Raw genomic sequence first — 21,353 nt, 5'->3', positions numbered from 1 at the left:
CGCTATCTCCGGGGGAAACCCTTGATCATTTGTTCGGAATATGGCGGCGCTAGCTCATGTGTCGTTCCTCCCATGGGGGCGTCATTCTTGGGGACGGTTTCAACGATGGAGCGGCGTTGCTTGTGACGCATCGACGACATGGAGTCTCAGCAGCATGGCGTAGCAGGGTCTCGACAATGGATGTCAGATGATCGACGCGCGTAGGAAGGTCGCGCTGTCAACGACAGGCCTGTCAAGGTTGATAGGTTGATCCAGTTCTAAAGAGGGATCAGTGGAAGGTGGTCACGGCGGCCTCTGGAGCGTTCGCATGCGGTGGCCACTAAGAGTACGCTGGACGGGTTTGTGCCCTCGACCCACCGACAACTTGGTTGGGGCCTCCGATTTTGATGTTCAGTGTTCGTGTGAGGTTAAGGTAAGCGGCCCCGATCATGTGCACCCCGTTCATCACTTGATAGGTGTAGTGACTGTTATTTCCCAAGTATGTGGCTTCTTATAAGGTCTTATGAATAATTAATAAAATGGTTGTATGCATCGCTTTGATGCAGAGGCCAGGGGTCATCCTCCTTTTCAAAAAATTACAAAAGTTTGAGCCCAATCTTAGGCAATATGAGTTGAAACTTGCGCGTTGTTATGCCTATGCCGTTTCTCCCTCTCATCGGATGTCATTACCAAAGCCTGTTTTATTGAGTCTGCTACTTCTCTGATATTCCAGGGATTTACAAGTATGGCACCAGCACCAAGCGATTGTGCCGCACCGGCAAACTGAAATTGCAATGGCGGAACTTATGAACCAAAATCAAATATATTTTCAAGAGTGTGTAAAAGAAAATGCAGATACACACATATGAATATCCTTCCAGTCTAGATTTGGAATCAATCAATATTATTAGTCATCATGGCAGATTACTTACCTCACTCAATATCAGAACTCCATTTTTTAATCCCTGGCATGCAACATATTCATAGCTTACGAGATTCATGCCATCCCTCGGTGATGTTACAAGAGCCAAATCTAAACAAAACAAACGAAATGCACAGCTCAAACATGATAAAAGCAGTACTATTTTGAACAAAAATAGATCTAGTTCAACTTTCAATATCAAGAGAGCTGCCAGGAATTACGGGTGACTGCATAAAGAGAGCACAAGGCATGGAAATCAAGAGATCGAGCCTGCAAGGTGCCAACACCTCCAGAATAGCATCAGGATGCATGCTCCGGTCTGCTCGTTCACATAATTGACAAGGGAAGTGCTACATTTGTTTTGTATGTCCCTCGGGTTGTGTCTTCTCTTGCCCGATGACAGGGTGCTTTGTGCAAAGAAAATTTCGTCTCCTGGCGTGTCAGCTAGTCTACTGTCTCTTGTTTTCTTTTTCGTGAATTTACAATCCTCCATGCGAAGTTCATACCACGTAACACCCATATAGTCGCTATAAATAAACGCGAGAGGCGTACTGCTCACAACGGTTTCGTGGTGTAGTTGGTTATCACGTCAGTCTAACACACTGAAGGTCTCCGGTTCGAACCCGGGCGAAGCCAATTTTCTGTTATTCCTCTGATTTTTTCACCAACCGCTCGCTCTGTTGTTCAGCTAGTCTAGGTGACAGAGCACGGGAAAAAGGAAAAGGAAGAGTTACAAAGTTCAGATTTGCTCGTATCATCTGCAGATAAGATGCATGTGACGACCCAAGTTGTCACTGAGCATTTTTCATCACGACTTTGTGCAGGTAAGGGGTGATAGAGGATCGAACTCTCGAACTCATGATCACTAACCTAAGCGCTAGCCAAGCGCGCCACCATCCCGTTGTTGTGCATTTTGCAATAGAGCCCTACTAACCGAGAACTGGTTATTCGAGATGTCCCGCCCTTGCCAAAACATCATCACAGACCCTGTGTCTTTACTTTTTTTTAAGCTCACCCTGTGTTTTTACTAATGCGTAGTACTAGTAGTGAAGATTACTGTGCTCTTCCCTGCTGGGCCGGACGGTGCGTGGCACGACACGGACGTGCTCGTACGGCGCGGGCAACCCGAGAGCGCGCGCCCGGCCGGTCCCTGTCACCGTCAGTGCGTCGGCGCCACGGCCGACGTCACGGTCGATCGGGCCGCGACGAACACCCCAAGCTCTCGCAGTCGCAGTGCTGGTTGTTGAGAAGCCGAGAGTACGTTTTTACCCGAAAGAAAATGAAGGATCGTCTCTTTCGCAGGTGAAGCGCACGAGACATGTCACCTACTCCCCGAGCAGAGCACGGACAAGGGCGGAGCACGGGTTTCTCAGCTGGCCTGCCGCTATTTCGTCTCGTGCTCTCGTCCCAAGCAAGCGTCGCAAGCGTCCAAGCCCGTTTTGGTCCGGGCTCGTGCGAACACAACGCTCTGTTCCTCCGAGCGCTCCCTAGTTCGCCACGCAAACATATGCTCTCCGGTCACGTACGTAAGTATAATACTCATGCAGCAGTCGCGCGCGCGCACTGGGACACTCGGTCGAGTTCCGCCACCGGACAGAGGATCCGTGGCTGCATTCGGTTAAAATCGATGTTCCCGAACAAAATCCGCATAGTAAAGACAGACGCGGGAGCCACGGAACCATCAAACGCCTTGTCTTCTTCTCTTCGCTAGCTGCCGCTCCGGACAAGATCTGTCGCCAGCATATAAGCGCGCCCGCCCGCGGACACCTGCACGCAGCAGCTCGTCTCCTCACCTGGCCCTCACACAAGCACAACTGCAGCATTGCCCTACGTCCTCGGCCTACGTTCGTTGGGTTTCCTTGGTTCGATCGATCGCATTCACATCTGTTGGAGAGAGGGGCAGAGATAGCCATGGACAGCATCCTGATGGTCAAGAGCGAGATCGAGAGCTACGCCGGGCAGCCCGCGGTGGTCGGCGGGGGCGGCGGCGAGGTCGTGGTCAGGAGGAGGAGGAGGGAGCCGACGCTCGGGCCGGTCGGCGGCGGCATCGGCAAGGCGTCCCTGCCCGGCGTCGCCGTCAAGCGGAGCTCCAGGTTCCGTGGAGTGAGCAGGTCAGCGTGTCTACTTATATTCAAAGATCAGCTCCAATAATGTTTGCATATACAGTACTCCCTCCGTCCTTTAAAGAGTGTACTTCCAACTTTGTTGGAGGGTCAAACTATTTCAAAGTTTGACCGAGTTTATGCAAAAATGTATTAATGTTTGTGAAATCAAATAGGTATATGATGAAAGTATATTTTATCACGAATCTAATGCTACTAATTTGATGGCATAAATGTTGATGTATTATTATATAAACACGGTCAAATATAAAAAAGTTTGACTTTTCAAGAAAGTTGAAAGTACACTCTTTAAAAGACGGAGGGAGTACATGCCTCGATTGATTTGATGTTGTGATGGTAACTGACCCTGTGATCGATGCATGGATGCAGGCATCGGTGGACGGGCCGGTACGAGGCGCACCTGTGGGACAAGAACTCGTGGAACCCCACGCAGAGGAAGAAGGGCAAGCAGGGTACGTACTCTACTCTACTCTGTTGCCATGCCACTGCATGTCCACTGTACCTGCTTGCCACAATAGAAATGTACACATATCAGCTGATTAACGCTGGAAAGTGACCTCCTAGTGCTTGATCTGCAACAGTGTATCTTGGAGCATACGACGAGGAGGAGGCAGCGGCGAGGGCCTACGACCTCGCTGCTCTCAAGTACTGGGGCGCCACCACCTACACAAATTTCCCGGTCATGGACTATGACAAGGAGCTCAAGATCATGGAGACGCTCACCAAGGAGGAGTACCTCGCGTCGCTAAGGAGGTGGCACATGTTAACTCCAAACCCCTGCCATATGTTTCTACTAATCTCCTCTTACGTGCACCCAGTTAACTCTGGAATTTCCAACCTGATTCTTCCAGGAAGAGCAGCGGCTTCTCCAGGGGCGTGTCCAAGTACCGAGGGGTGGCCAGGCACCACCAAAACGGAAGATGGGAGGCGAGGATCGGGCGCGTCTTCGGGAACAAGTACCTCTACCTCGGCACCTACGGCACGCAGGAGGAGGCGGCGCGCGCCTACGACATCGCGGCGATCGAGTACAAGGGCGTCAACGCCGTCACCAACTTCGACCTCAGGTCCTACATCACGTGGCTCAAGCCCCCGGTCGCCGGCCCGGCGGTGCTCGCCGACCACCTCCTCGCCGGCATGCACACGCAGCTTCCTCCCAGCCCCGTGGAGCACGAGCGCTTCCTCCCGGCCGAGGCCCACGTCATGCTCCCTCCCACGACGGCGGGGGCGTCCCCGGGCAGCCCTTTCATCCTCGACCACAGCGCGGCGGCGCTCGGTGGCGGCCTGAGGAGGAGGAGCTCCTCGTCGTCCTCCTCCACGGCGCTCAGCCTGCTGCTCAAGTCGACCATGTTCAAGCAGCTCGTGGAGAGGAACGACCCGGATTCACCGCAGGGGACGGGAGGGTGCGCGGATCGCGTCGGGGAGCTGCCGGCGGGGGAAGGGTCGTACGAGTACCGCGACTTCTTCCATGGGGTTTCTTCCGACGTGTGCGGCCTCTTCTCGTCGCCAAGCAACGCTTGTGGCGGTGCCGGGTTTCAGGGGGCCGCCGTGGCGTCGTGCTACGGTAGCGGCGAGAGGATGGCACCGACGACGACGCCCTGGGATGGGTTTGGGGACATCGCGGCGCTACAATAGTTGTTGATCACTGAGTAGTGAGTAGTGTTGAGGGGCATGATGAATGTATCTTATGTCAATTATGTTGTTATTTGAATTTGTGTAAATAATAAGCTGATCAGGGTTTGATTCGACAAAGCCAATCTTCATAGGCTAGATCCATTTACCACATCTATAATAACTATGATCAACTGGTCCCACAACAAATCTCTTTCCTCCTCTACAAGAAAAGCTCTTCTCCACTCGGCGCCGCCGCCGGTCCACCCCATCTCCGACGGCCTCTAGACCATGGAGGTGCGGAGGATCTTGGCCCCCCGCCGACAGGAGGGACCCCATTCTCTTCTTGTTAGGTTCAATGTCTTGGTTGGGGCTGTGTAGCGGTGGCAATGTGCCTTAGCAGGAATAATGTCTTCCACGTTCTATACCCATCCTGATGGTGAGTATAGCATCGTCGGAGGACTTGTGGAGGTATGTCTCTGTCGGATCTCGCGGGATTCAGTCAGTGCTGGTCTTCGGTGGATCTGTTTGCATCCGGTCTTTATTTGTCTTTGGATGTTTACATGTTTGATCGTTCTGATCTACGACTTTCTTCAGCGATGATGGTTGCTACTCTAGTGCGCTGGTCCTGGGGCCTTAGCATGACAACTTTCTAACTGTCTACTACAACAAGGTTTGCCCGACTGCGGTAACGGAAGGGCGATGACGGCGGTGCGCCTTCGGCTCACTCTAGTGCTTGTAATCGTCGCTTGGTGGTCCTCAGACATAATTGTAATTTTTATTATCTCTGTTGTTCTTTGTACTGCCATGATTGAAGATTGATAGATTGGAAGTTTTTTTAAAAACAAAACCTATAATAACTATGGATTTTGACTCCACGACATTAGTGAAATCTTACTCCTAATTTATTTCTCGAGAATGAAGGAGAGGAAAAAAAGTTATAGCTACCCTTGAACCAATAAAATGGGGAAACACGCCAAATTTTACTATCCTAAAGCATCTCTAGCTAATCCCTAAAAGGCTACAGAGAATTTTACTATCCTAAAGCATCTCTAGCTATCCTAAAGCATCTCTAGCTAATGTTCTGAGAAAAGTTCGACTCGGGGTGCATTGTGAAGCAAGTCACTCGGAAGTACAGCTTCAGCTCCATAGACTAAGAATAATGGAGTTCGGCCAGTCGTCCGATTAGGAGTTGTCCTCAATCCCCAAAGTACTGATGGAAGTTTATCGACCCAGGCGCCTGCTGCATGCTTGAGGTCACGCATCAATCGGGGTTTCAGTCCTTTGAGAATCAATCCATTTGCTCTTTCAGCTTGCCCATTCGATTGAGGATGGGCGACTGAAGCATAGTCGACCTTAGTGCCTTGGGAAGCACAAAAGGCTCTGAACTCGTCAGAATCGAAGTTCGACCCATTATTAGTGATGATGCTATGCGGAACACCATATATAAATGTTAATTCTCTGATGAAACTAACAACTGTACTTGCTTCAAGGTTTTTGATGGGCTTGGCTTCAATCCATTTTGTGAACTTGTCGACTGCTATGAGCACATGGGTAAAGCCACTCCTGCCAGTCCTCAGAGGTCCAACCATATCTAATCCCCAAACAGCAAAAGGCCAGACAAGTGGAATAGTCTTCAGAGCTGACGCGGGTTTATGTGACATGTTGGAGTAAAACTGACAGCCTTCACATTTGTCTACTATTTCTTTCGCCATCTCGTTGGCATGTGCCCAGTAAAATCCGGCTCGGTATGCTTTGGCCACGATGGTCCGAGAGGATGCATGGTGACCACAGGTCCCCGAGTGAATATCATTGAGGATCATTCGGCCTTCTTCTGGCGTGATGCATTTCTGGCTGACTCCAGTTACACTTTCACTGAACAATTGTCCCCTTATCACAGTAAAGGCTTTGGATCGTCGGACGATCTGTCGATCCTCTTCTTCATCCTCTGGAAGTTCTTTCCTAAGAATGTATGCAATGTATGGCACTATCCAGCCGGGAGTGACGACCAAAACCTTTATGATCAAGTTGACCACGGCTAGGACCTCGACTCCAGTCGGATCTGTGGCACTCTTAGGCTGTGGGGGCTCTTCAGTGAAAGGATCTTCCTGAACTAAAGGTGCATGAATATGTTCCAAAAACACATTGCTGGGAATGTTCTCTCTCTTGGATCCTATCTTTACCAAGTCATCAACAACTTGATTTTTCAATCGGTGTATATGGTGAAGCTCCAACCCCTCAAACTTCTTTTCCAACTTTCTTACTGCGTTGCAATAACCAGTCATAGCCGGGCTCCTGACATCCCACTCTTTCATTACTTGATTAACCACCAAATCTGAGTCACCATAGACCATGAGGCGACGGACGCCGAGTGAAATGGCCATACGCAACCCGTATAAAAGTGCTTCGTATTCAGCTTCATTGTTGGAGGAATCAAAATGAAGCTGGAGAACATAGCTGAGCTTGTCACCACGGGGGGATACCAATACCACCCCAGCACCGGAACCATTCAGCATCTTGGAGCCATCGAAGAACATGGTCCAATGCTCCGAGTGAACCCGAGTCGGCAGTTGTTGCTCAATCCACTCGGCAAGGAAATCTGCAATTGCTTGGGACTTGATAGCTTTCTTTGTCTCAAACTTGATATCCAATGGAAGGAGTTCAATCGCCCATTTTGCCACTCGACCAGTTGCATCTCTGTTGTTCAGAATTTCAGATAATGGTGCATTGCTGACGACTGTAATGGAGTGATCAAAGAAATAGTGTGCAACCTTGTTCATGGTCATGTAGATTCCATAAACAACCTTCTGATAATGCGGATATCTCTGCTTGGATGGAGTCAAAACTTCAGAAAGATAATACACTGGGCGCTGAACTTTATAGGATTTTCCTTCTTCCTCCCGCTCGACCGTGAGTACTGTACTGACAACTTGTCCAATGGCTGCAGTATGAAGCAGTAAAGGCTCTTTGCTGGTTGGTGCAGCAACCACCGGCTGGGTGGAAAGGAGGGCTTTGAGCTCTGCAAACGCTGCGTCAGCTTCATCTGTCCACTCAAATTTATCAGATTTCTTCATCAGTCGGTAAAGAGGTAAGGCCTTTTCACCGAGACGAGAAATGAATCGACTCAAGGCGGCCAAACAACCAGTAAGCTTCTGAACGTCATGCACACGCACAGGGCGTTTCATTCGGAGGATGGCACCGACTTTCTCTGGGTTCGCGTTGATCCCCCATTCGGAAACAAGGAAACCGAGTAACTTTCCACCTGGGACTCCGACTGTGCACTTCGATGGATTAAGCTTGATATCATACCTTCTTAGGTTGGCAAAGGTTTCTGCGAGGTCGGTCAGCAGGTCGGAACTCTTACGCGACTTGACCATAATGTCATCCATATATGCTTCCACATTCCGACTGATTTGAGTGAGCAGGCACTTCTGAATCATCCTCATGAATGTGGCATCAGCATTTTTGAGACCAAATGGCATGGTGATATAGCAAAAGCACCCGAATGGGGTGATAAAAGCCGTTTTTATTTCATCGGGTCCATACAGTCGGATCTGATGATACCCGGAATATGCGTCTAGAAAAGACAAGCGCTCACACCCCACGGTCGAGTCGGCAATCTGATCGACGCGGGGGAGAGGGAAATCATCTTTCGAGCAGGCCCGATTGATATGCTTGAAATCGATGCACGTACGAAGTGAATCGTCCTTCTTAGGGACCATGACCACATTGGCAAGCCACTCGGAGTGGTAGATCTCTCAAAGGAACTCCGCTGCTAGGAGCCGAGCCACTTCCTCGCCAATTGCTCTTCTCTTCTGCACGGCGGACCGTCGAAGATGCTCTTTGACAGGTTTTGCCTTTGGATCGACTTGCAAACGGTGCTCAGCCAGTCCCCTAGGTACACCTGGCATGTCAGAAGGTTTCCATGCAAAGATGTCCCAGTTCTCATGGAGGAACTGGATGAGCGCTTCTTCCTATTTGCTGTCGAGTGTTGTTGAGATATGAGTCGGTGCAGCATTGGGATCGGTCGAGTGAATATGAATCGGATTTTTTTTCCAGACGACTGAAATGCAAAATCTGTGGCAGGCTTCTTGGCTCGCAACAAATCACTCGGATCTGCATTTTTCTGATACTCTTGGAATTCAACTGCTGCCATTTGTGCATCGGCAATTTTAGAACCCTTTTGGAAGCATTCCTCTGCGTTTTGCCGATTGCCAATGATTGTGATCACTCCTCTGGGGCCACGCATCTTCAGCTTGAGGTACACGTAACACGGCCGAGCCATAAAATATGCATAAGCAGGCCTACCCAGAATAGCATGATAATGTTGGGGAACGTAGCAGAAATTCAAAATTTTCCTATGTGTCACCAAGATCTATCTATGGAGAAACCAGCAACGAGGGGAAGGAGAGTGCATCTACATACCCTTGTAGATCGCTAAGCGGAAGCGTTCAAGAGAACGGGGTTGAAGGAGTCGTACTCGTCGTGATCCAAATCACCGGAGATCCTAGTGCCGAACGGACGTCACCTCCGCGTTCAACACACGTACAGCCCGGTGACGTCTCCCATGCCTTGATCCAGTAAGGAGAGAGGGAGAGGTTGAGGAAGACTCCATCCGGCAGCAGCACAACGGCGTGGTGGTGATGGAGGAGCGTGGTAGTCCAGCAGGGCTTCGCCAAGCACCGCGAGATATGAGGAGAAAGAGAGGTAGGGCTGTGCCAACAGGAGAAGAAACTCATGTGTTGAGCTGCTCCTATGCCTCCACTATATATAGGGGGAGAGGGGGCTGCGCCCCCACCTAGGTTTCCACCCCTAGGGGGCGGCGGCCAGCCCTAGATCCCATCTAGGGGGCGGCCAAGGGGTGGAGAGGGGGAAACTTGCCCCCCAAGCAAGGTGGGGCGCCCCCTCCCCAAACCCTAGGCGCCTTGGGCCCTTGTGGGGGGGGCGCACCAGCCCACCTGGGGCTGGTCCCCTCCCACACTTGGCCCATGCAGCCCTCCGGGGCCAGTGGCCCCACTTGGTGGACCCCCGGGCCCTCCCGGTGGTCCCGGTACGTTACCGATAAAACCCGAAACTTTTCCGGTGACCAAAGCAGGACTTTCCATATATAAATCTTTACCTCTGGACCATTCCGGAACTCCTCGTGACGTCCAGGATCTCATCTGGGACTCCGAACAACATTCAGTAAACACATACAAACTTCCTTTATAACCCTAGCATCATCGAACCTTAAGTGTGTAGACCCTACGGGTTCGGGAACCGTGCAGACATGACCGAGACGTTCTCCGGTCAATAACCAACAGCGGGATCTGGATACCCATGTTGGCTCCCACATGTTCCACGATGATCTCATCGGATGAACCACGATGTCAAGGACTCAAACGATCCCGTATACAATTCCCTTTGTCTAGCGGTATTGTACTTGCCCGAGATTCGATCGTCGGTATATCGATACCTTGTTCAATCTCGTTACCGGCAAGTCTCTTTACTCGTTCCGTAACACATCATCCCGTGATCAACCCCTTGATCACATTGTGCACATTATGATGATGTCCTACCGAGTGGGCCCAGAGATACCTCTCCGTTTACACGGAGTGACAAATCCCAGTCTTGATTCGTGCCAACCCAATAGACACTTTCGGAGATACCTGTAGTGCACCTTTATAGTCACCCAGTTACGTTGTGACGTTTGGTACACCCAAAGCATTCCTACGGTATCCGGGAGTTGCACAATCTCATGGTCTAAGGAAATGATACTTGACATTAGAAAAGCTTTAGCATACAAACTACGATCTTTGTGCTAGGCTTAGGATTGGGGTCTTGTCCATCACATCATTCTCCTAATGATGTGATCCCGTTATCAACGACATCCAATGTCCATGGTCAGGAAACCGTAACCATCTATTGATCAACGAGCTAGTCAGCTAGAGGCTTACTAGGGACATAGTGTTGTCTATGTATCCACACATGTATCTGAGTTTCCTATCAATACAATTATAGCATGGATAATAAACGATTATCATGAACAAGGAAATATAATAATAACTAATTTATTATTGCCTCTAGGGCATATTTCCAACAGTCTCCCACTTGCACTAGAGTCAATAATCTAGCTCACATCGTCATGTGATTAACACTCACGCGTCACATCGCCATGTGACCAACATCGAAAGAGTTTACTAGTGTCATTAAACTAGTTCACATCACCATGTGATTAAGACTCAATGAGTTCTGGGGTTTGATCATGTTTTGCTTGTGAGAGAGGTTTTATTCAACGGGTCTGCAACTTTCAGATCCGTATGTACTTCGCAATTCTCTATTTCATAATGTAAATGCTGCTTCCACACTCCACTTGGAGTTATTCCAAATGGTTGCTCCACTATACGTATCAAGTTTGCTACTCAGAGTCATTCGGATAGGTGTTAAAGCTTGCATCGACGTAACCCTTTATGCCGAACTCTTTATCACCTCCATAATCGAGAAACATTTCCTTATTCCTCTAAGGATAATTTTGACCGCTGTCCAATGATCCGTTCCTAGATCATTCTTGTACCCCTTGACTGACTCATGGAAAGGCACACTTCCGGTGCGGTACACAGCATAGCACACTATAGAGCCTACGTCTGAAGCGTAGGGGACGGCCTTCGTCCTTTGTCTCTCTTCTGCCGTGGTCGAGCTTTAACTCTTAACTTCATACCTTACAACTCAGGCAAGAACTCCTTCTTTGACTGATCCATCTTGAACACCTTCAAGATCATGTCAAGGTATGTGCTCATTTGAAAGTATTATTAAGCATTTTGATCTATCTTATAGATCTTGATGCTTATTGTTCAAGTAGCCTAATCCAGGTTTTCCATTGAAAAACACTTTTCAAATAACCCTATATGCTTTACAGAAAATTCTACATCATTTCTAATCATCAATATGTCAACAACATATACTCATCAGAAATTCTATAGTGCTCCCACTCACTTCTTTGGAAATACAAGTTTCTCATGAACTTTGTATAAATCCAAAATCTTTGATCATCTCATCAAAGCGTACATTCCAACTCCGAGATGCTTACTCCAGTCCTAAGAAGGATTGCTGGAGCTTTGCATACTTATTAGCGTCTTTCAGGATTGACAAAACCTTCTGGTTGTATCACATACAACCTTTCCTCAAGTATAACATCGAGTAAACAATGTTTTGACATCCTATCTGCAAGATTTCGTAAATCATGTAGTAATTGCTAATATAATCCCAACAAATTCTTAGCATCGCTACGAGTGAGAAAGTCTCATCGTAGTCAACTCCTTGAACTTGTCGGAAAACATCTTAACGACAAGTCGAGCTTTCTTAATGGTGATACTTACCATCATTGTCTGTCTTATTCTAAAATCCATCTGTACCCAATAGCCTTACGATCATCAAGTAGTTCTTCCAAAGTCATGGATCCTTTCTCGGATTTTATGGCCTCGAGCCATTCGTCGGAATCCGGGCCCACCATCGCTTCTCCATAGCTCATAGGTTCATTTTTGTCTAGCAACATGACCTCTAAGACAGGATTGCGTACCACTCTGAAGTAGTAAGCATCCTTGTCACCCTACGAGGTACGATAGTGACTTGATCCGAAACTTCATGATCACTATCATAAGCTTCTACTTCAATTGGTGTAGGCGTCACGGGAACAACTTCCTGTGCCCTGCTATACACTAGTTGAAGTGATGGTTCAATAACCTCATCAAGTCTCCACCATCCTCCCACTCAATTCTCGAGACAAACCTTTCCTCGAGAAAGGACCCGATTCAAGAAACAATCCCTATTGCTTTCGGATCTGAATTAGGAGGTATACCCAACTGTTTTGGGTGTCCTATGAAGATGCATTTTATCCGCTTTGGGTTCGAGCTTATCAACCTGAAAGTTTTTCACATAAGCGTCGCAGCCCCAAACTTTTAAGAAACAACAACTTAGGTTTCTCCAAACCATAGTTCGGTGTTGTCTCAACGGAATTACGTGGTGCCCTATTAAAGTGAGTGCGCTTGTCTCTAATGCCTAACCCATGAACGATAGTGGTAATTCGATAAGAGATATCATGGTACGCACCATATCCAATAGGGTGCAACTATGATGTTCGGACACACCATCACACTATGGTGTTCCAGGCAGTATTAATTGTGAAACAATTTCCACAATGTCTTAATTGTGTGCCAAAGCTCGTAACTCAGATACTCATCTCTATGATCATATCATAGACATTTTATCCTCTTGTCACAATGACCTTCAACTTCACTCTGTAATTACTTGAACCATTCAATAATTCAGACTTGTGTTTCATCAAGTAAATATACAGTATCTACTTAAATCATCTGTGAAGTAAAACATGACGATATTCACTGCATGCCTCAGCACTCATTGGACTGCACACATCAAAATGTGTTACTTCCAACAAGTTGCTATCTTGTTCCATCTTACTGAAAACGAGTCTTTTCAGTCATCTCGCCCATGTGGTATGATTTGCATGTCTCAAGTGATACAAAATCAAGTGAGTCCAAACGGTCCATCTGCATGGAGTTTCTTCATGCATATACACCAATAGACATGGTTCACATGTCTCAAACTTTTCAAAAAATGAGTGAGTCAAAAGATCCATCAACATGGAGCTTCTTCATGCGTTTTATACCAATATGACTTATATGGCAGTGCCACAAGTAAGTGGTACTATCATTACTATCTTATATCTTTTGGCATGAACATGTGTATCACTACGATCGAGATTCAATAAACCATTCATTTTAGGTGCAAGACCACTGAAGGTATTATTCAAATAAATAGAGTAACCATTATTCTCCTTAAATGAATAACCGTATTGCGATAGAAATAATCCAATCATGTCTATGCTCAACGCAAACACCAAATAACAATTATTTAGGTTTAACACCAATCTCGATGGTAGAGGGAGCGTGCGATGCTTGATCACATCAACCTTGGAAACACTTCCAACACATATCGTCAGCTCACCTTTAGCTAGTCTCCGTTTATTCCGTAGCTTTTATTTCGAGTTACTAACACTTAGCAACCGAACCGGTATCTAATACCCTGGTGCTACTAGGAGAACTAGTAAAGTACACATTAACATAATGTATATCCAATATACTTCTATCGACCTTGCCAGCCTTCTCATCTACCAAGTATCTAGGGTAATTCTACTCCAGTGGTTGTTCCCTTTATTACAGAAGCACTGAGTCTCGGGTTTGGGTTCAACCTTGGGTTTCTTCAATAGAGCAGCAGCTGATTTGCCGTTTCATGAAGTATCCCTTCTTGCCCTTGCCCTTCTTGAAACCAGTGGTTTCACCAACCATCAACAATTGATGCTCCTTCTTGATTTCTACTTTCGCGGTGTCAAACATCGCGAATACCTCAAGGATCATCATATCTATCCCTGATATGTTATAGTTCATCACGAAGCTCTAGCAGCTTGGTGGCAATGACTTTGGAGAAACATCACTATCTCATCTGGAAGATCAACTCCCACTCGATTCAAGTGATCGTTGCACTCAGACAATCTGAGCACAAGCTCAACGATTGAGCTTTTCTCCCTTAGTTTGCAGGCTAAGAAAATTGTCGGAGGTCTTATACCTCTTGACGTGGGCACGAGCCTGAAATCCAAATTTCAGCCCTCGAAACATCTCATATGTTCCGTGACGTTTCGAAAAACGTCTTTGGTGCCTCAACTCTAAACCTTTTAACTGAACTATCATGTAGTTATCAAAACATGTATGTCCGATGTTCTCAACATCCACAGATGACGATTGGGGTTCAGCACACTAAGCGGTGCATTAAGGACATAAGCTTTCTACTGTCCGCATAATCGCTACTGTCAACTTTCAACTATATTTTCTCTAGGAACATATCTAAACAGTGGAACTAAAGCGCGAGCTTACGACATAATTTGCAAAGATCTTTTGACTATGTTCAGGATAATTAAGTTCATCTCATGAACTCCCACTCAGATAGACATCCCTCTAGTCATCTAAGTGATTACATGATCCGAGTCAACTAGGCCGTGTCCGATCATCACGTGAGACGGACTAGTCATCATCGGTGAACATCTTCATGTTGATCGTATCCACCATACGACTCATGCTCGACCTTTCAGTCTCTTGTGTTCCGAGGCCATGTCTGTACATGCTAGGCTCGTCAAGTCAACCTAAGTGTTTCGCGTGTGTAAATCTGGCTTACACCCGTTGTATGTGAACGTAAGAATCTATCACACCCGATCATCACGTGGTGCTTCGAAACGACGAACTTTCGCAACGGTGCACAGTTAGGGGGAACATTTTTCTTGAAATTTTGATGAGGGATCATCTTATTTACTACCGTCGTTCTAAGCAAATAAGATGCATAAACATGATAAACATCACATGCAATCAAAAAGTGACATGATATGGCCAATATCATTTTGCTCCTTTTGATCTCCATCTTCGGGGCTCCATGATCATCATCATCACCGGCATGACACCATGATCTCCATCATCGTGTCTTCATGAAGTTGTCTCGCCAACTATTACTTCTACTACTATGGCTACCGGTTAGCAATAAAGTAAAGTAATTACATGGCGTTGTTCAATGACACGCAGGTCATACAATAAATAAAGACAACTCCTATGGCTCCTGCCGGTTGTCATACTCATCGACATGCAAGTCGTGATTCCTATTATAAGAACATGATCAATCTCATACATCACATATCATTCATCACATTCTTCTTGGCCATATCACATCACATAGCATACCCTGCTAAAACAAGTTAGACGTCCTCTAATTGTTGTTTGCATGTTTTACGTGGCTGCTATGGGTTTCTAGCAAGAACATTTCTTACCTACGCAAAACCACAACGTGATATGCCAATTGCTATTTACCCTTCATAAGGACCCTTTTCATCGAATCCGTTCCGACTAAAGTGGGAGAGACTGGCGCCCGCTAGCCACCTTATGCACCAAGTGCATGTCAGTCGGTGGAACCTGTCTCACGTAAGAGTACGTGTAAGGTCGGTCCGGGCCGCTTCATCCCACAATACCGTCGAAACAAGATTGGAGTAGTAACGTAAGCATATTGAACAACATCAACGCCCACAACTACTTTGTGTTCTACTCATGCAAAGAATCTACGCAATAGACCTAGCTCATGATGCCACTGTTGGGGAACGTAGCAGAAATTCAAAATTTTCCTACGTGTCACCAAGATCTATCTATGGAGAAACCAGCAACGAGGGGAAGGAGAGTGCATCTACATACCCTTGTAGATCGCTAAGCGGAAGCGTTCAAGAGAACGGGGTTGAAGGAGTCGTACTCGTCGTGATCCAAATCACCGGAGATCCTAGTGCCGAACGGATGGCACCTCCGCGTTCGACACATGTACAGCCCGGTGATGTCTCCCATGCCTTGATCCAGCAAGGAGAGAGGGAGAGGTTGAGGAAGACTCCATCCAGCAGCAGCACAACGGCATGGTGGTGATGGAGGAGCGTGGTAGTCCAGCAGGGCTTCGCCAAGCACCGCGTGTCGTGGTTCTAAGCCTGACAGTAGAGTGGGGGGTAGGTATGGAGAGGCAAGGTCCTAGCTATGGAGAGGTTGTAAGCACAAAGGATGTACGAGTTCAGGCCCTTCTCGGAAGAAGTAACAGCCCTACGTCTCGGAGCCCGGAGGCGGTCGAGTGGATTATGAATGTATGAATTACAAGGTGCCGAACCCTTCTGCCTGTGGAGGGGGGTGGCTTATATAGAGTGCGCCAGGACCCCAGCCAGCCCACGTAGGAGAGGGTTTAAGGTGAGTTAAGTTTGGGGCGTTACTGGTAACGCCCCACATAAAGTGCCTTTACTATCATAAAGTCTACTTGATTACAGGCCGTTGCAGTGCAGAGTGCCTCTTGACCTCCTGGTGGTCGAGTGAGTCTTCGTGGTCGAGTCCTTCAGGTCAGTCGAGTGAATCCTCGTTGGTCGACTGGAAGGCGACCTCTTCTTAGGATGTCCTGGGGTAAGTTACTTGGATCAGGTCCATGACCCTACCCTAGGTACATAACCCCATCATTAGCCCCCGAATGGATTGAGGCTTCGAGTGAAGAAGGAGTTGATGTCGTTCCCGATTAATCTTTGTGCTCCGGTTGTGCGCTGTTCTGGACCAAAGAATCCCCTTGTCGACAGGAAACAACTTACCTTCAGTCGACTTGATCCATTCTGTTTTTGCGTCGAGTGATCTTTCAGGCTTCGACGATCTCCGAGCGACGGATCGCCGGAAACACCGCGCCTGACAGACTGATTTGTTGCTCGCGGATTCCGCGGGATACGAAATTTTGGGGCGCGCGCGAAGCGGGGCGGACCGTGGCGTTCGGATGGGACGGGGCATGGACGCCTCGATCTCCGCGCCGCCTTTCTCGCCACGTATCCCGTCTGCATAACTGTTCCAGATATGATTAGATAGACTGGGCCCACCTGTCATCCACTCGGAAGGGACCTTATAAATGTGCCCGGCGAGGATTTCTGTGCTGCGCCTTAGCATTCTCCCCCTCTCTCTGCTTCCTTCCTCCCTGCTCAGCGTGCTCGCTCTCGTCCCCGCACCACTTCCCTTCGCGCATCTCGCCGGTGACCATGGCCAAGAAGGCGTCAGCGTCGGAGAAGGCGAAGGGGAGATCCACCAGCCGCGGAGGGTCCTCGTCCAGATCCCGCCTGCCGAAAGGCTGGGTCCAAGGAGACTGGATCCAGTCGACCATCACTGAGAATGACATTCTCGACATGGCCAACGAGGGCTTGATCCCCCACGGAGCTGCGAGGCTTCCGGGGAAGGAGTGGCAGCCCCAGCCAGAAGAGGGTGAGTGTGTGCTTTTGGCCACCCATGTTGATCGCGGGTTTTCCTTGCCGCCGAGTGTTTTCTTTCGTGGCTTTTTGAACTTCTTCGGAGCGCAGCTCCACCACTTTACCCCAAACTCCATTGCCTATCTTGCTGCGTTCGTGTCCATGTGTGAGGGTTTCTTGGGCTGTCGACCGCACTGGGGTTTGTTCAAACATATATTCACGTGTCGATCTCAGACTGTGAAGAAGGCGAGCCCCGGTGATGAGAGAACCCGAGTCGTCCAAATGTGCGGGGGCCTGGGGATTCAGGTGAGGAATAAGAGCACCTTCCCGCCCATGACCTTTCCCGAGTCCGTTAGAGGCTGGCAGTCGACTTGGTTCTACTGCCAGGTCCAGTCGACGCCAGGGCAGTCGAGTGGACTCCCTCCGTTCACCATGGACCGAGTGAGCAAGCCTTCCCCTCTGAAGCTGATTCCGGAGGAGAGAGCCGACGTGAAGATGTTGATGGAGCGCGTGGTGCAGTTGGTTCGGGAGGGAGTGACAGGCATGGACCTCTTGGAGGTTTTCCTCAGGCGTCGCATCCAGCCTCTCCAGTTCCGGAGCCACTGCATGTGGTTGTACTGTGGGACCGAAGACGAGACTAGAGTCCATCCAGAAGCAGTCGACGATGTCACTCTGGAAAGATGGATGGCGGCCGTCACCGGAAACAAGGACAACCCGCGCGGAGCCAGAAGGGTTCCTCCACTCGACCACAACAGCGACTCAAACAAGGTACACTTGCTCTGCTCTCCACTGCGCCCTCGTCGTATTCATTCCTGTTAATCCTGCCGACTGGTCGACTGATTCTTGTCTGGGCATTTGTTAGGCCCTCACCGAGCTGTACTCGATGCCCAATGGGGCACAAGCTTCGACTGAGGAGGGCGAGGCGAGCGGAGGCGAGAGCCAGGAAGAGGAGGAATGGGACTCGGATGTCGCAGAGGACGATGACGACGATGATGATGATGTCGATGATGAAGACGACGTCGAGGACGAGGAAGAGGAGGAGGAGGAGGTCGTGCCACCGCGCTCGGAAAGGCGGTCGAAGCTCGTCCACGACCCTTCGACTGAACGTGGCAAGGGGGTTGCGACGCAGTCGACCAAACGCCCTAGGACCACCTCTCTAGCGCCGACTGAAAAGGCGCCGAAGCAGCCCAGGGCGGCCTCGTCGAAGCCGATCAAACTCTTGCCGAAGATGAAGGTGTCCATCCCTACCATATCAGGGTAACCGTGCTGCTCATATTTTCTTATTCTGTGCGAACTTTATTTCTGGTCGACGCTGAAGTTAGTGGACTGATCCTTTGGAGTTGCAGTGCTGCTACTTCTGAGACCTCGGCCCGGGCCGATGACCACGAGATGGAGGATGCGGCAACTTCGAACCCAGGTACTGTATTCTTAACACCGTTTTTAGTCGACTGACTCGCGACCCCTGATCCTGATTCTTCTTCGCAGCTCCGCCCAATACTGTTATCAATCTTCCTGACGACGACGAGGATGAAGAACCACTGGCACGCAGGAAGAGTCGGAAAACGCCCGCCAGTAAGGTGCCTCAGGATGTGACGGCGCCTGAGACTCTGACTGTGGAGGAAGAGAACACCACTCGACACACGGTGTCCTTCGCAAATCCACTGACGAGTGCTCAGCAGCCCTCCCTCTTCACGACGCACCACGTCCCAGAGGACCAAGCTGGCGCAGCGAAGGAGGCGATACGCCAGGCGGGACTCATGATGGAGCAGCTGAAGACCATCCGGGACGCGAGCCAGGCAGCTTATGACGCCAGTTCTGCCCTCCAAAGCAATGTCCAGGTCAGTCGACCGCTGTTTGTTCTGTTGGATATGCTACCAAAAACTTTTCTTTTCCGGAATTTATAGCAGTCACCCACTGGGTGTGTCGAATAAACTCCGTGTTAGCGGGGGCACGCTGAGTGCACCCGCTGGGTGTAGTCCCCAAGGCTAAGGCCGACTGCTGGCAGTCGGCCTTAGGCTTTATAATGTCAATCTTTCTGTCAGTCGACTGGTCGACTGGATTTCACAAACCGGTGGGGGCACGCTGAGTGCACCCACTGGGTGTAGTCCCCGAGACTGTGGTCGACTGCTTGCAGTTGATCACAGTCTTAGAGAATGCATCTCGCACACTTTTTTTTTGAGGTCGACTGGTCGACTTTGTCTTCAACAGGATTAGTGGGGGCACGCTGAGTGCACCCACTGGGTGTAGTCCCCGAGACTACGGTCGAATGCTTGTATTCGGCTGTAGTCTTAGAAACGTGTGTTTTTCCCTTTTTTTCACTCGGAAGTGAATTATATTTGACATTTAGTCGATTGGTTCTTCGCAGAACTCTTGTGATCTTGTGGCTCGCTACTCAGAGCTGGAACACAAGCATACTCAAGTCGAGCTGAGCTTGAAGCTGGTTCAGGAGAAGCTGACAAAGGCAAAGGAGGAGACCGAAGGTATGTTTGGTGAGACCCTGACGACTGCTTTTCCCCTTGCTTGTTTCAAAATCTGATCTTGCTGTAACTTGTAGGTAAGGTAAGGGAGGCCCAGCAGAAGAAAGACCTTGAGCTAGCTGAGAAGATCAAGCTTGCCGACGAGAAGTTAGCTTCAGTCACCAAGCTTGAACAAGACAATACCAATCTGAAAACTGCTCTTGGGATTGCCAACAAGGAGGTCAGTCGACTGAAAACTGATAAAGCTGCACTGACCGACCAAGTCAGCAAATTGACTGGGAAGAAAACTGATCTGGAGGCCTTCCTGAGTGGACTTGCCAAGAAGCTGTTTCTTATGCTTGAAGGTAGACCTCTATGCTTGGCAGACATTTCCAATTGTGATTTTTCCATTCGACCATCCTCTTGACTTAGTGACCACCCTTGCAGAATTTTGTCAAAACTTTGAAGAAGAAACCAGCCGACTGGAGCCAAACCTTGACCCCGTCAATTCTCCGGTGAACGACGAAGTTGCCATGGATGTTTTCCGATTGGAGTCTCGTGTTGCAGCTGTCGTGGACTATCTCGCAAGGCTGAAGGCCGCCACATCTCGCATCGACTCGACGCTCTGGCCTGAGGAGACACTTCAGAATGACCTTGAGTCGCTGATGGCCCGCTTGAACACGATCCCTGGTCGAGTGCAGGAGTGGAAGAAGTCCTCGGCTCGGTGTGGTGCAGATGTCGCTCTGTGTCTGGCCCGAGTCCACTGCAAAGATGCGCGAGAAGAGAAGCTGGCGGCCCTTCGGGTGGCCAATACCAAGAAGCATGACTTCAGATCCTTTATGGAAACTTTCCTTGCAGCTGCCACTCGGATCGCCGACGGGATTGACCTTGATGAATTTGTTGCACCTTCCAGCCCTCCACAGGAGGGGTAAAAAACTTCTTCTGGCTCGACGCTTTAAATTTGCCTCGGTATGCCGAGTGAAATTGTAACCGACAAACCTTAACAGGCTTGACGCCTGAGCACTTTCGGTTCCTTTAGATGTCGATTCAAACTTGAATTTAGCGCTTGAATATGATTGCCTTCGGCTCGGAATGTCTTTTGCAGGTTCAAAGCAAGGTGCCTGTACTGCAATCGACTTATTCTTTGGTCCACTTAGGCGAGCACTGGGCTACAGCTAAGCCCCCGAGTGAGAGGGTTGCTCTTCACTCGGTAGGATTTTTGCAACTTAGGCGAGCACAGGGCTGCAGCTAAGCCCCCGAGTGAGAGGATTGCTCTTCATTCGGTAGGATTTTCACAACTTAGGCGAGTGCTTGGACTGCAGCTAAGCCCCCGAGTGAGAGGGTTGCTTTTCACTCGGTAGGATTTTTATAACTTAGGCGAGCACGAGGCTGCAGCTAAGCCTCCGAGTGGAAGGCTGGCTTACCACTCGGTAGGATTT

The 21,353-nt window shown here is 49.1% G+C and overlaps 1 protein-coding gene and 1 non-coding gene across 2 annotated transcripts; both read left to right on the top strand.

Moving 5' to 3' along the window:
- Window positions 1–1,463: 1,463 nt before the first annotated feature.
- On the top strand, window positions 1,464–1,537 carry TRNAV-AAC (transfer RNA valine (anticodon AAC)). Its single transcript has one exon. It is a non-coding gene; the product is annotated as a tRNA-Val (tRNA).
- A 1,275-nt stretch (window positions 1,538–2,812) lies between these two features.
- LOC123097086 (AP2-like ethylene-responsive transcription factor At1g79700) lies at window positions 2,813–4,656 on the top strand. The gene is made up of 4 exons (XM_044518855.1): window positions 2,813–3,012; window positions 3,394–3,476; window positions 3,606–3,777; window positions 3,876–4,656. The coding sequence occupies exons 1-4, from the start codon at window positions 2,813–2,815 to the stop codon at window positions 4,654–4,656; spliced, it is 1,236 nt and encodes a 411-aa protein (XP_044374790.1).
- Window positions 4,657–21,353: the final 16,697 nt, after the last annotated feature.

The sequence above is a fragment of the Triticum aestivum genome, chromosome 1B (genome assembly GCF_018294505.1).
Source record: "Triticum aestivum cultivar Chinese Spring chromosome 1B, IWGSC CS RefSeq v2.1, whole genome shotgun sequence".
Taxonomy (NCBI): Eukaryota; Viridiplantae; Streptophyta; class Magnoliopsida; order Poales; family Poaceae; genus Triticum; species Triticum aestivum.
Note: the sequence above shows the minus strand (reverse complement) of the source record. Positions and strands in the feature narration are given on the sequence as shown.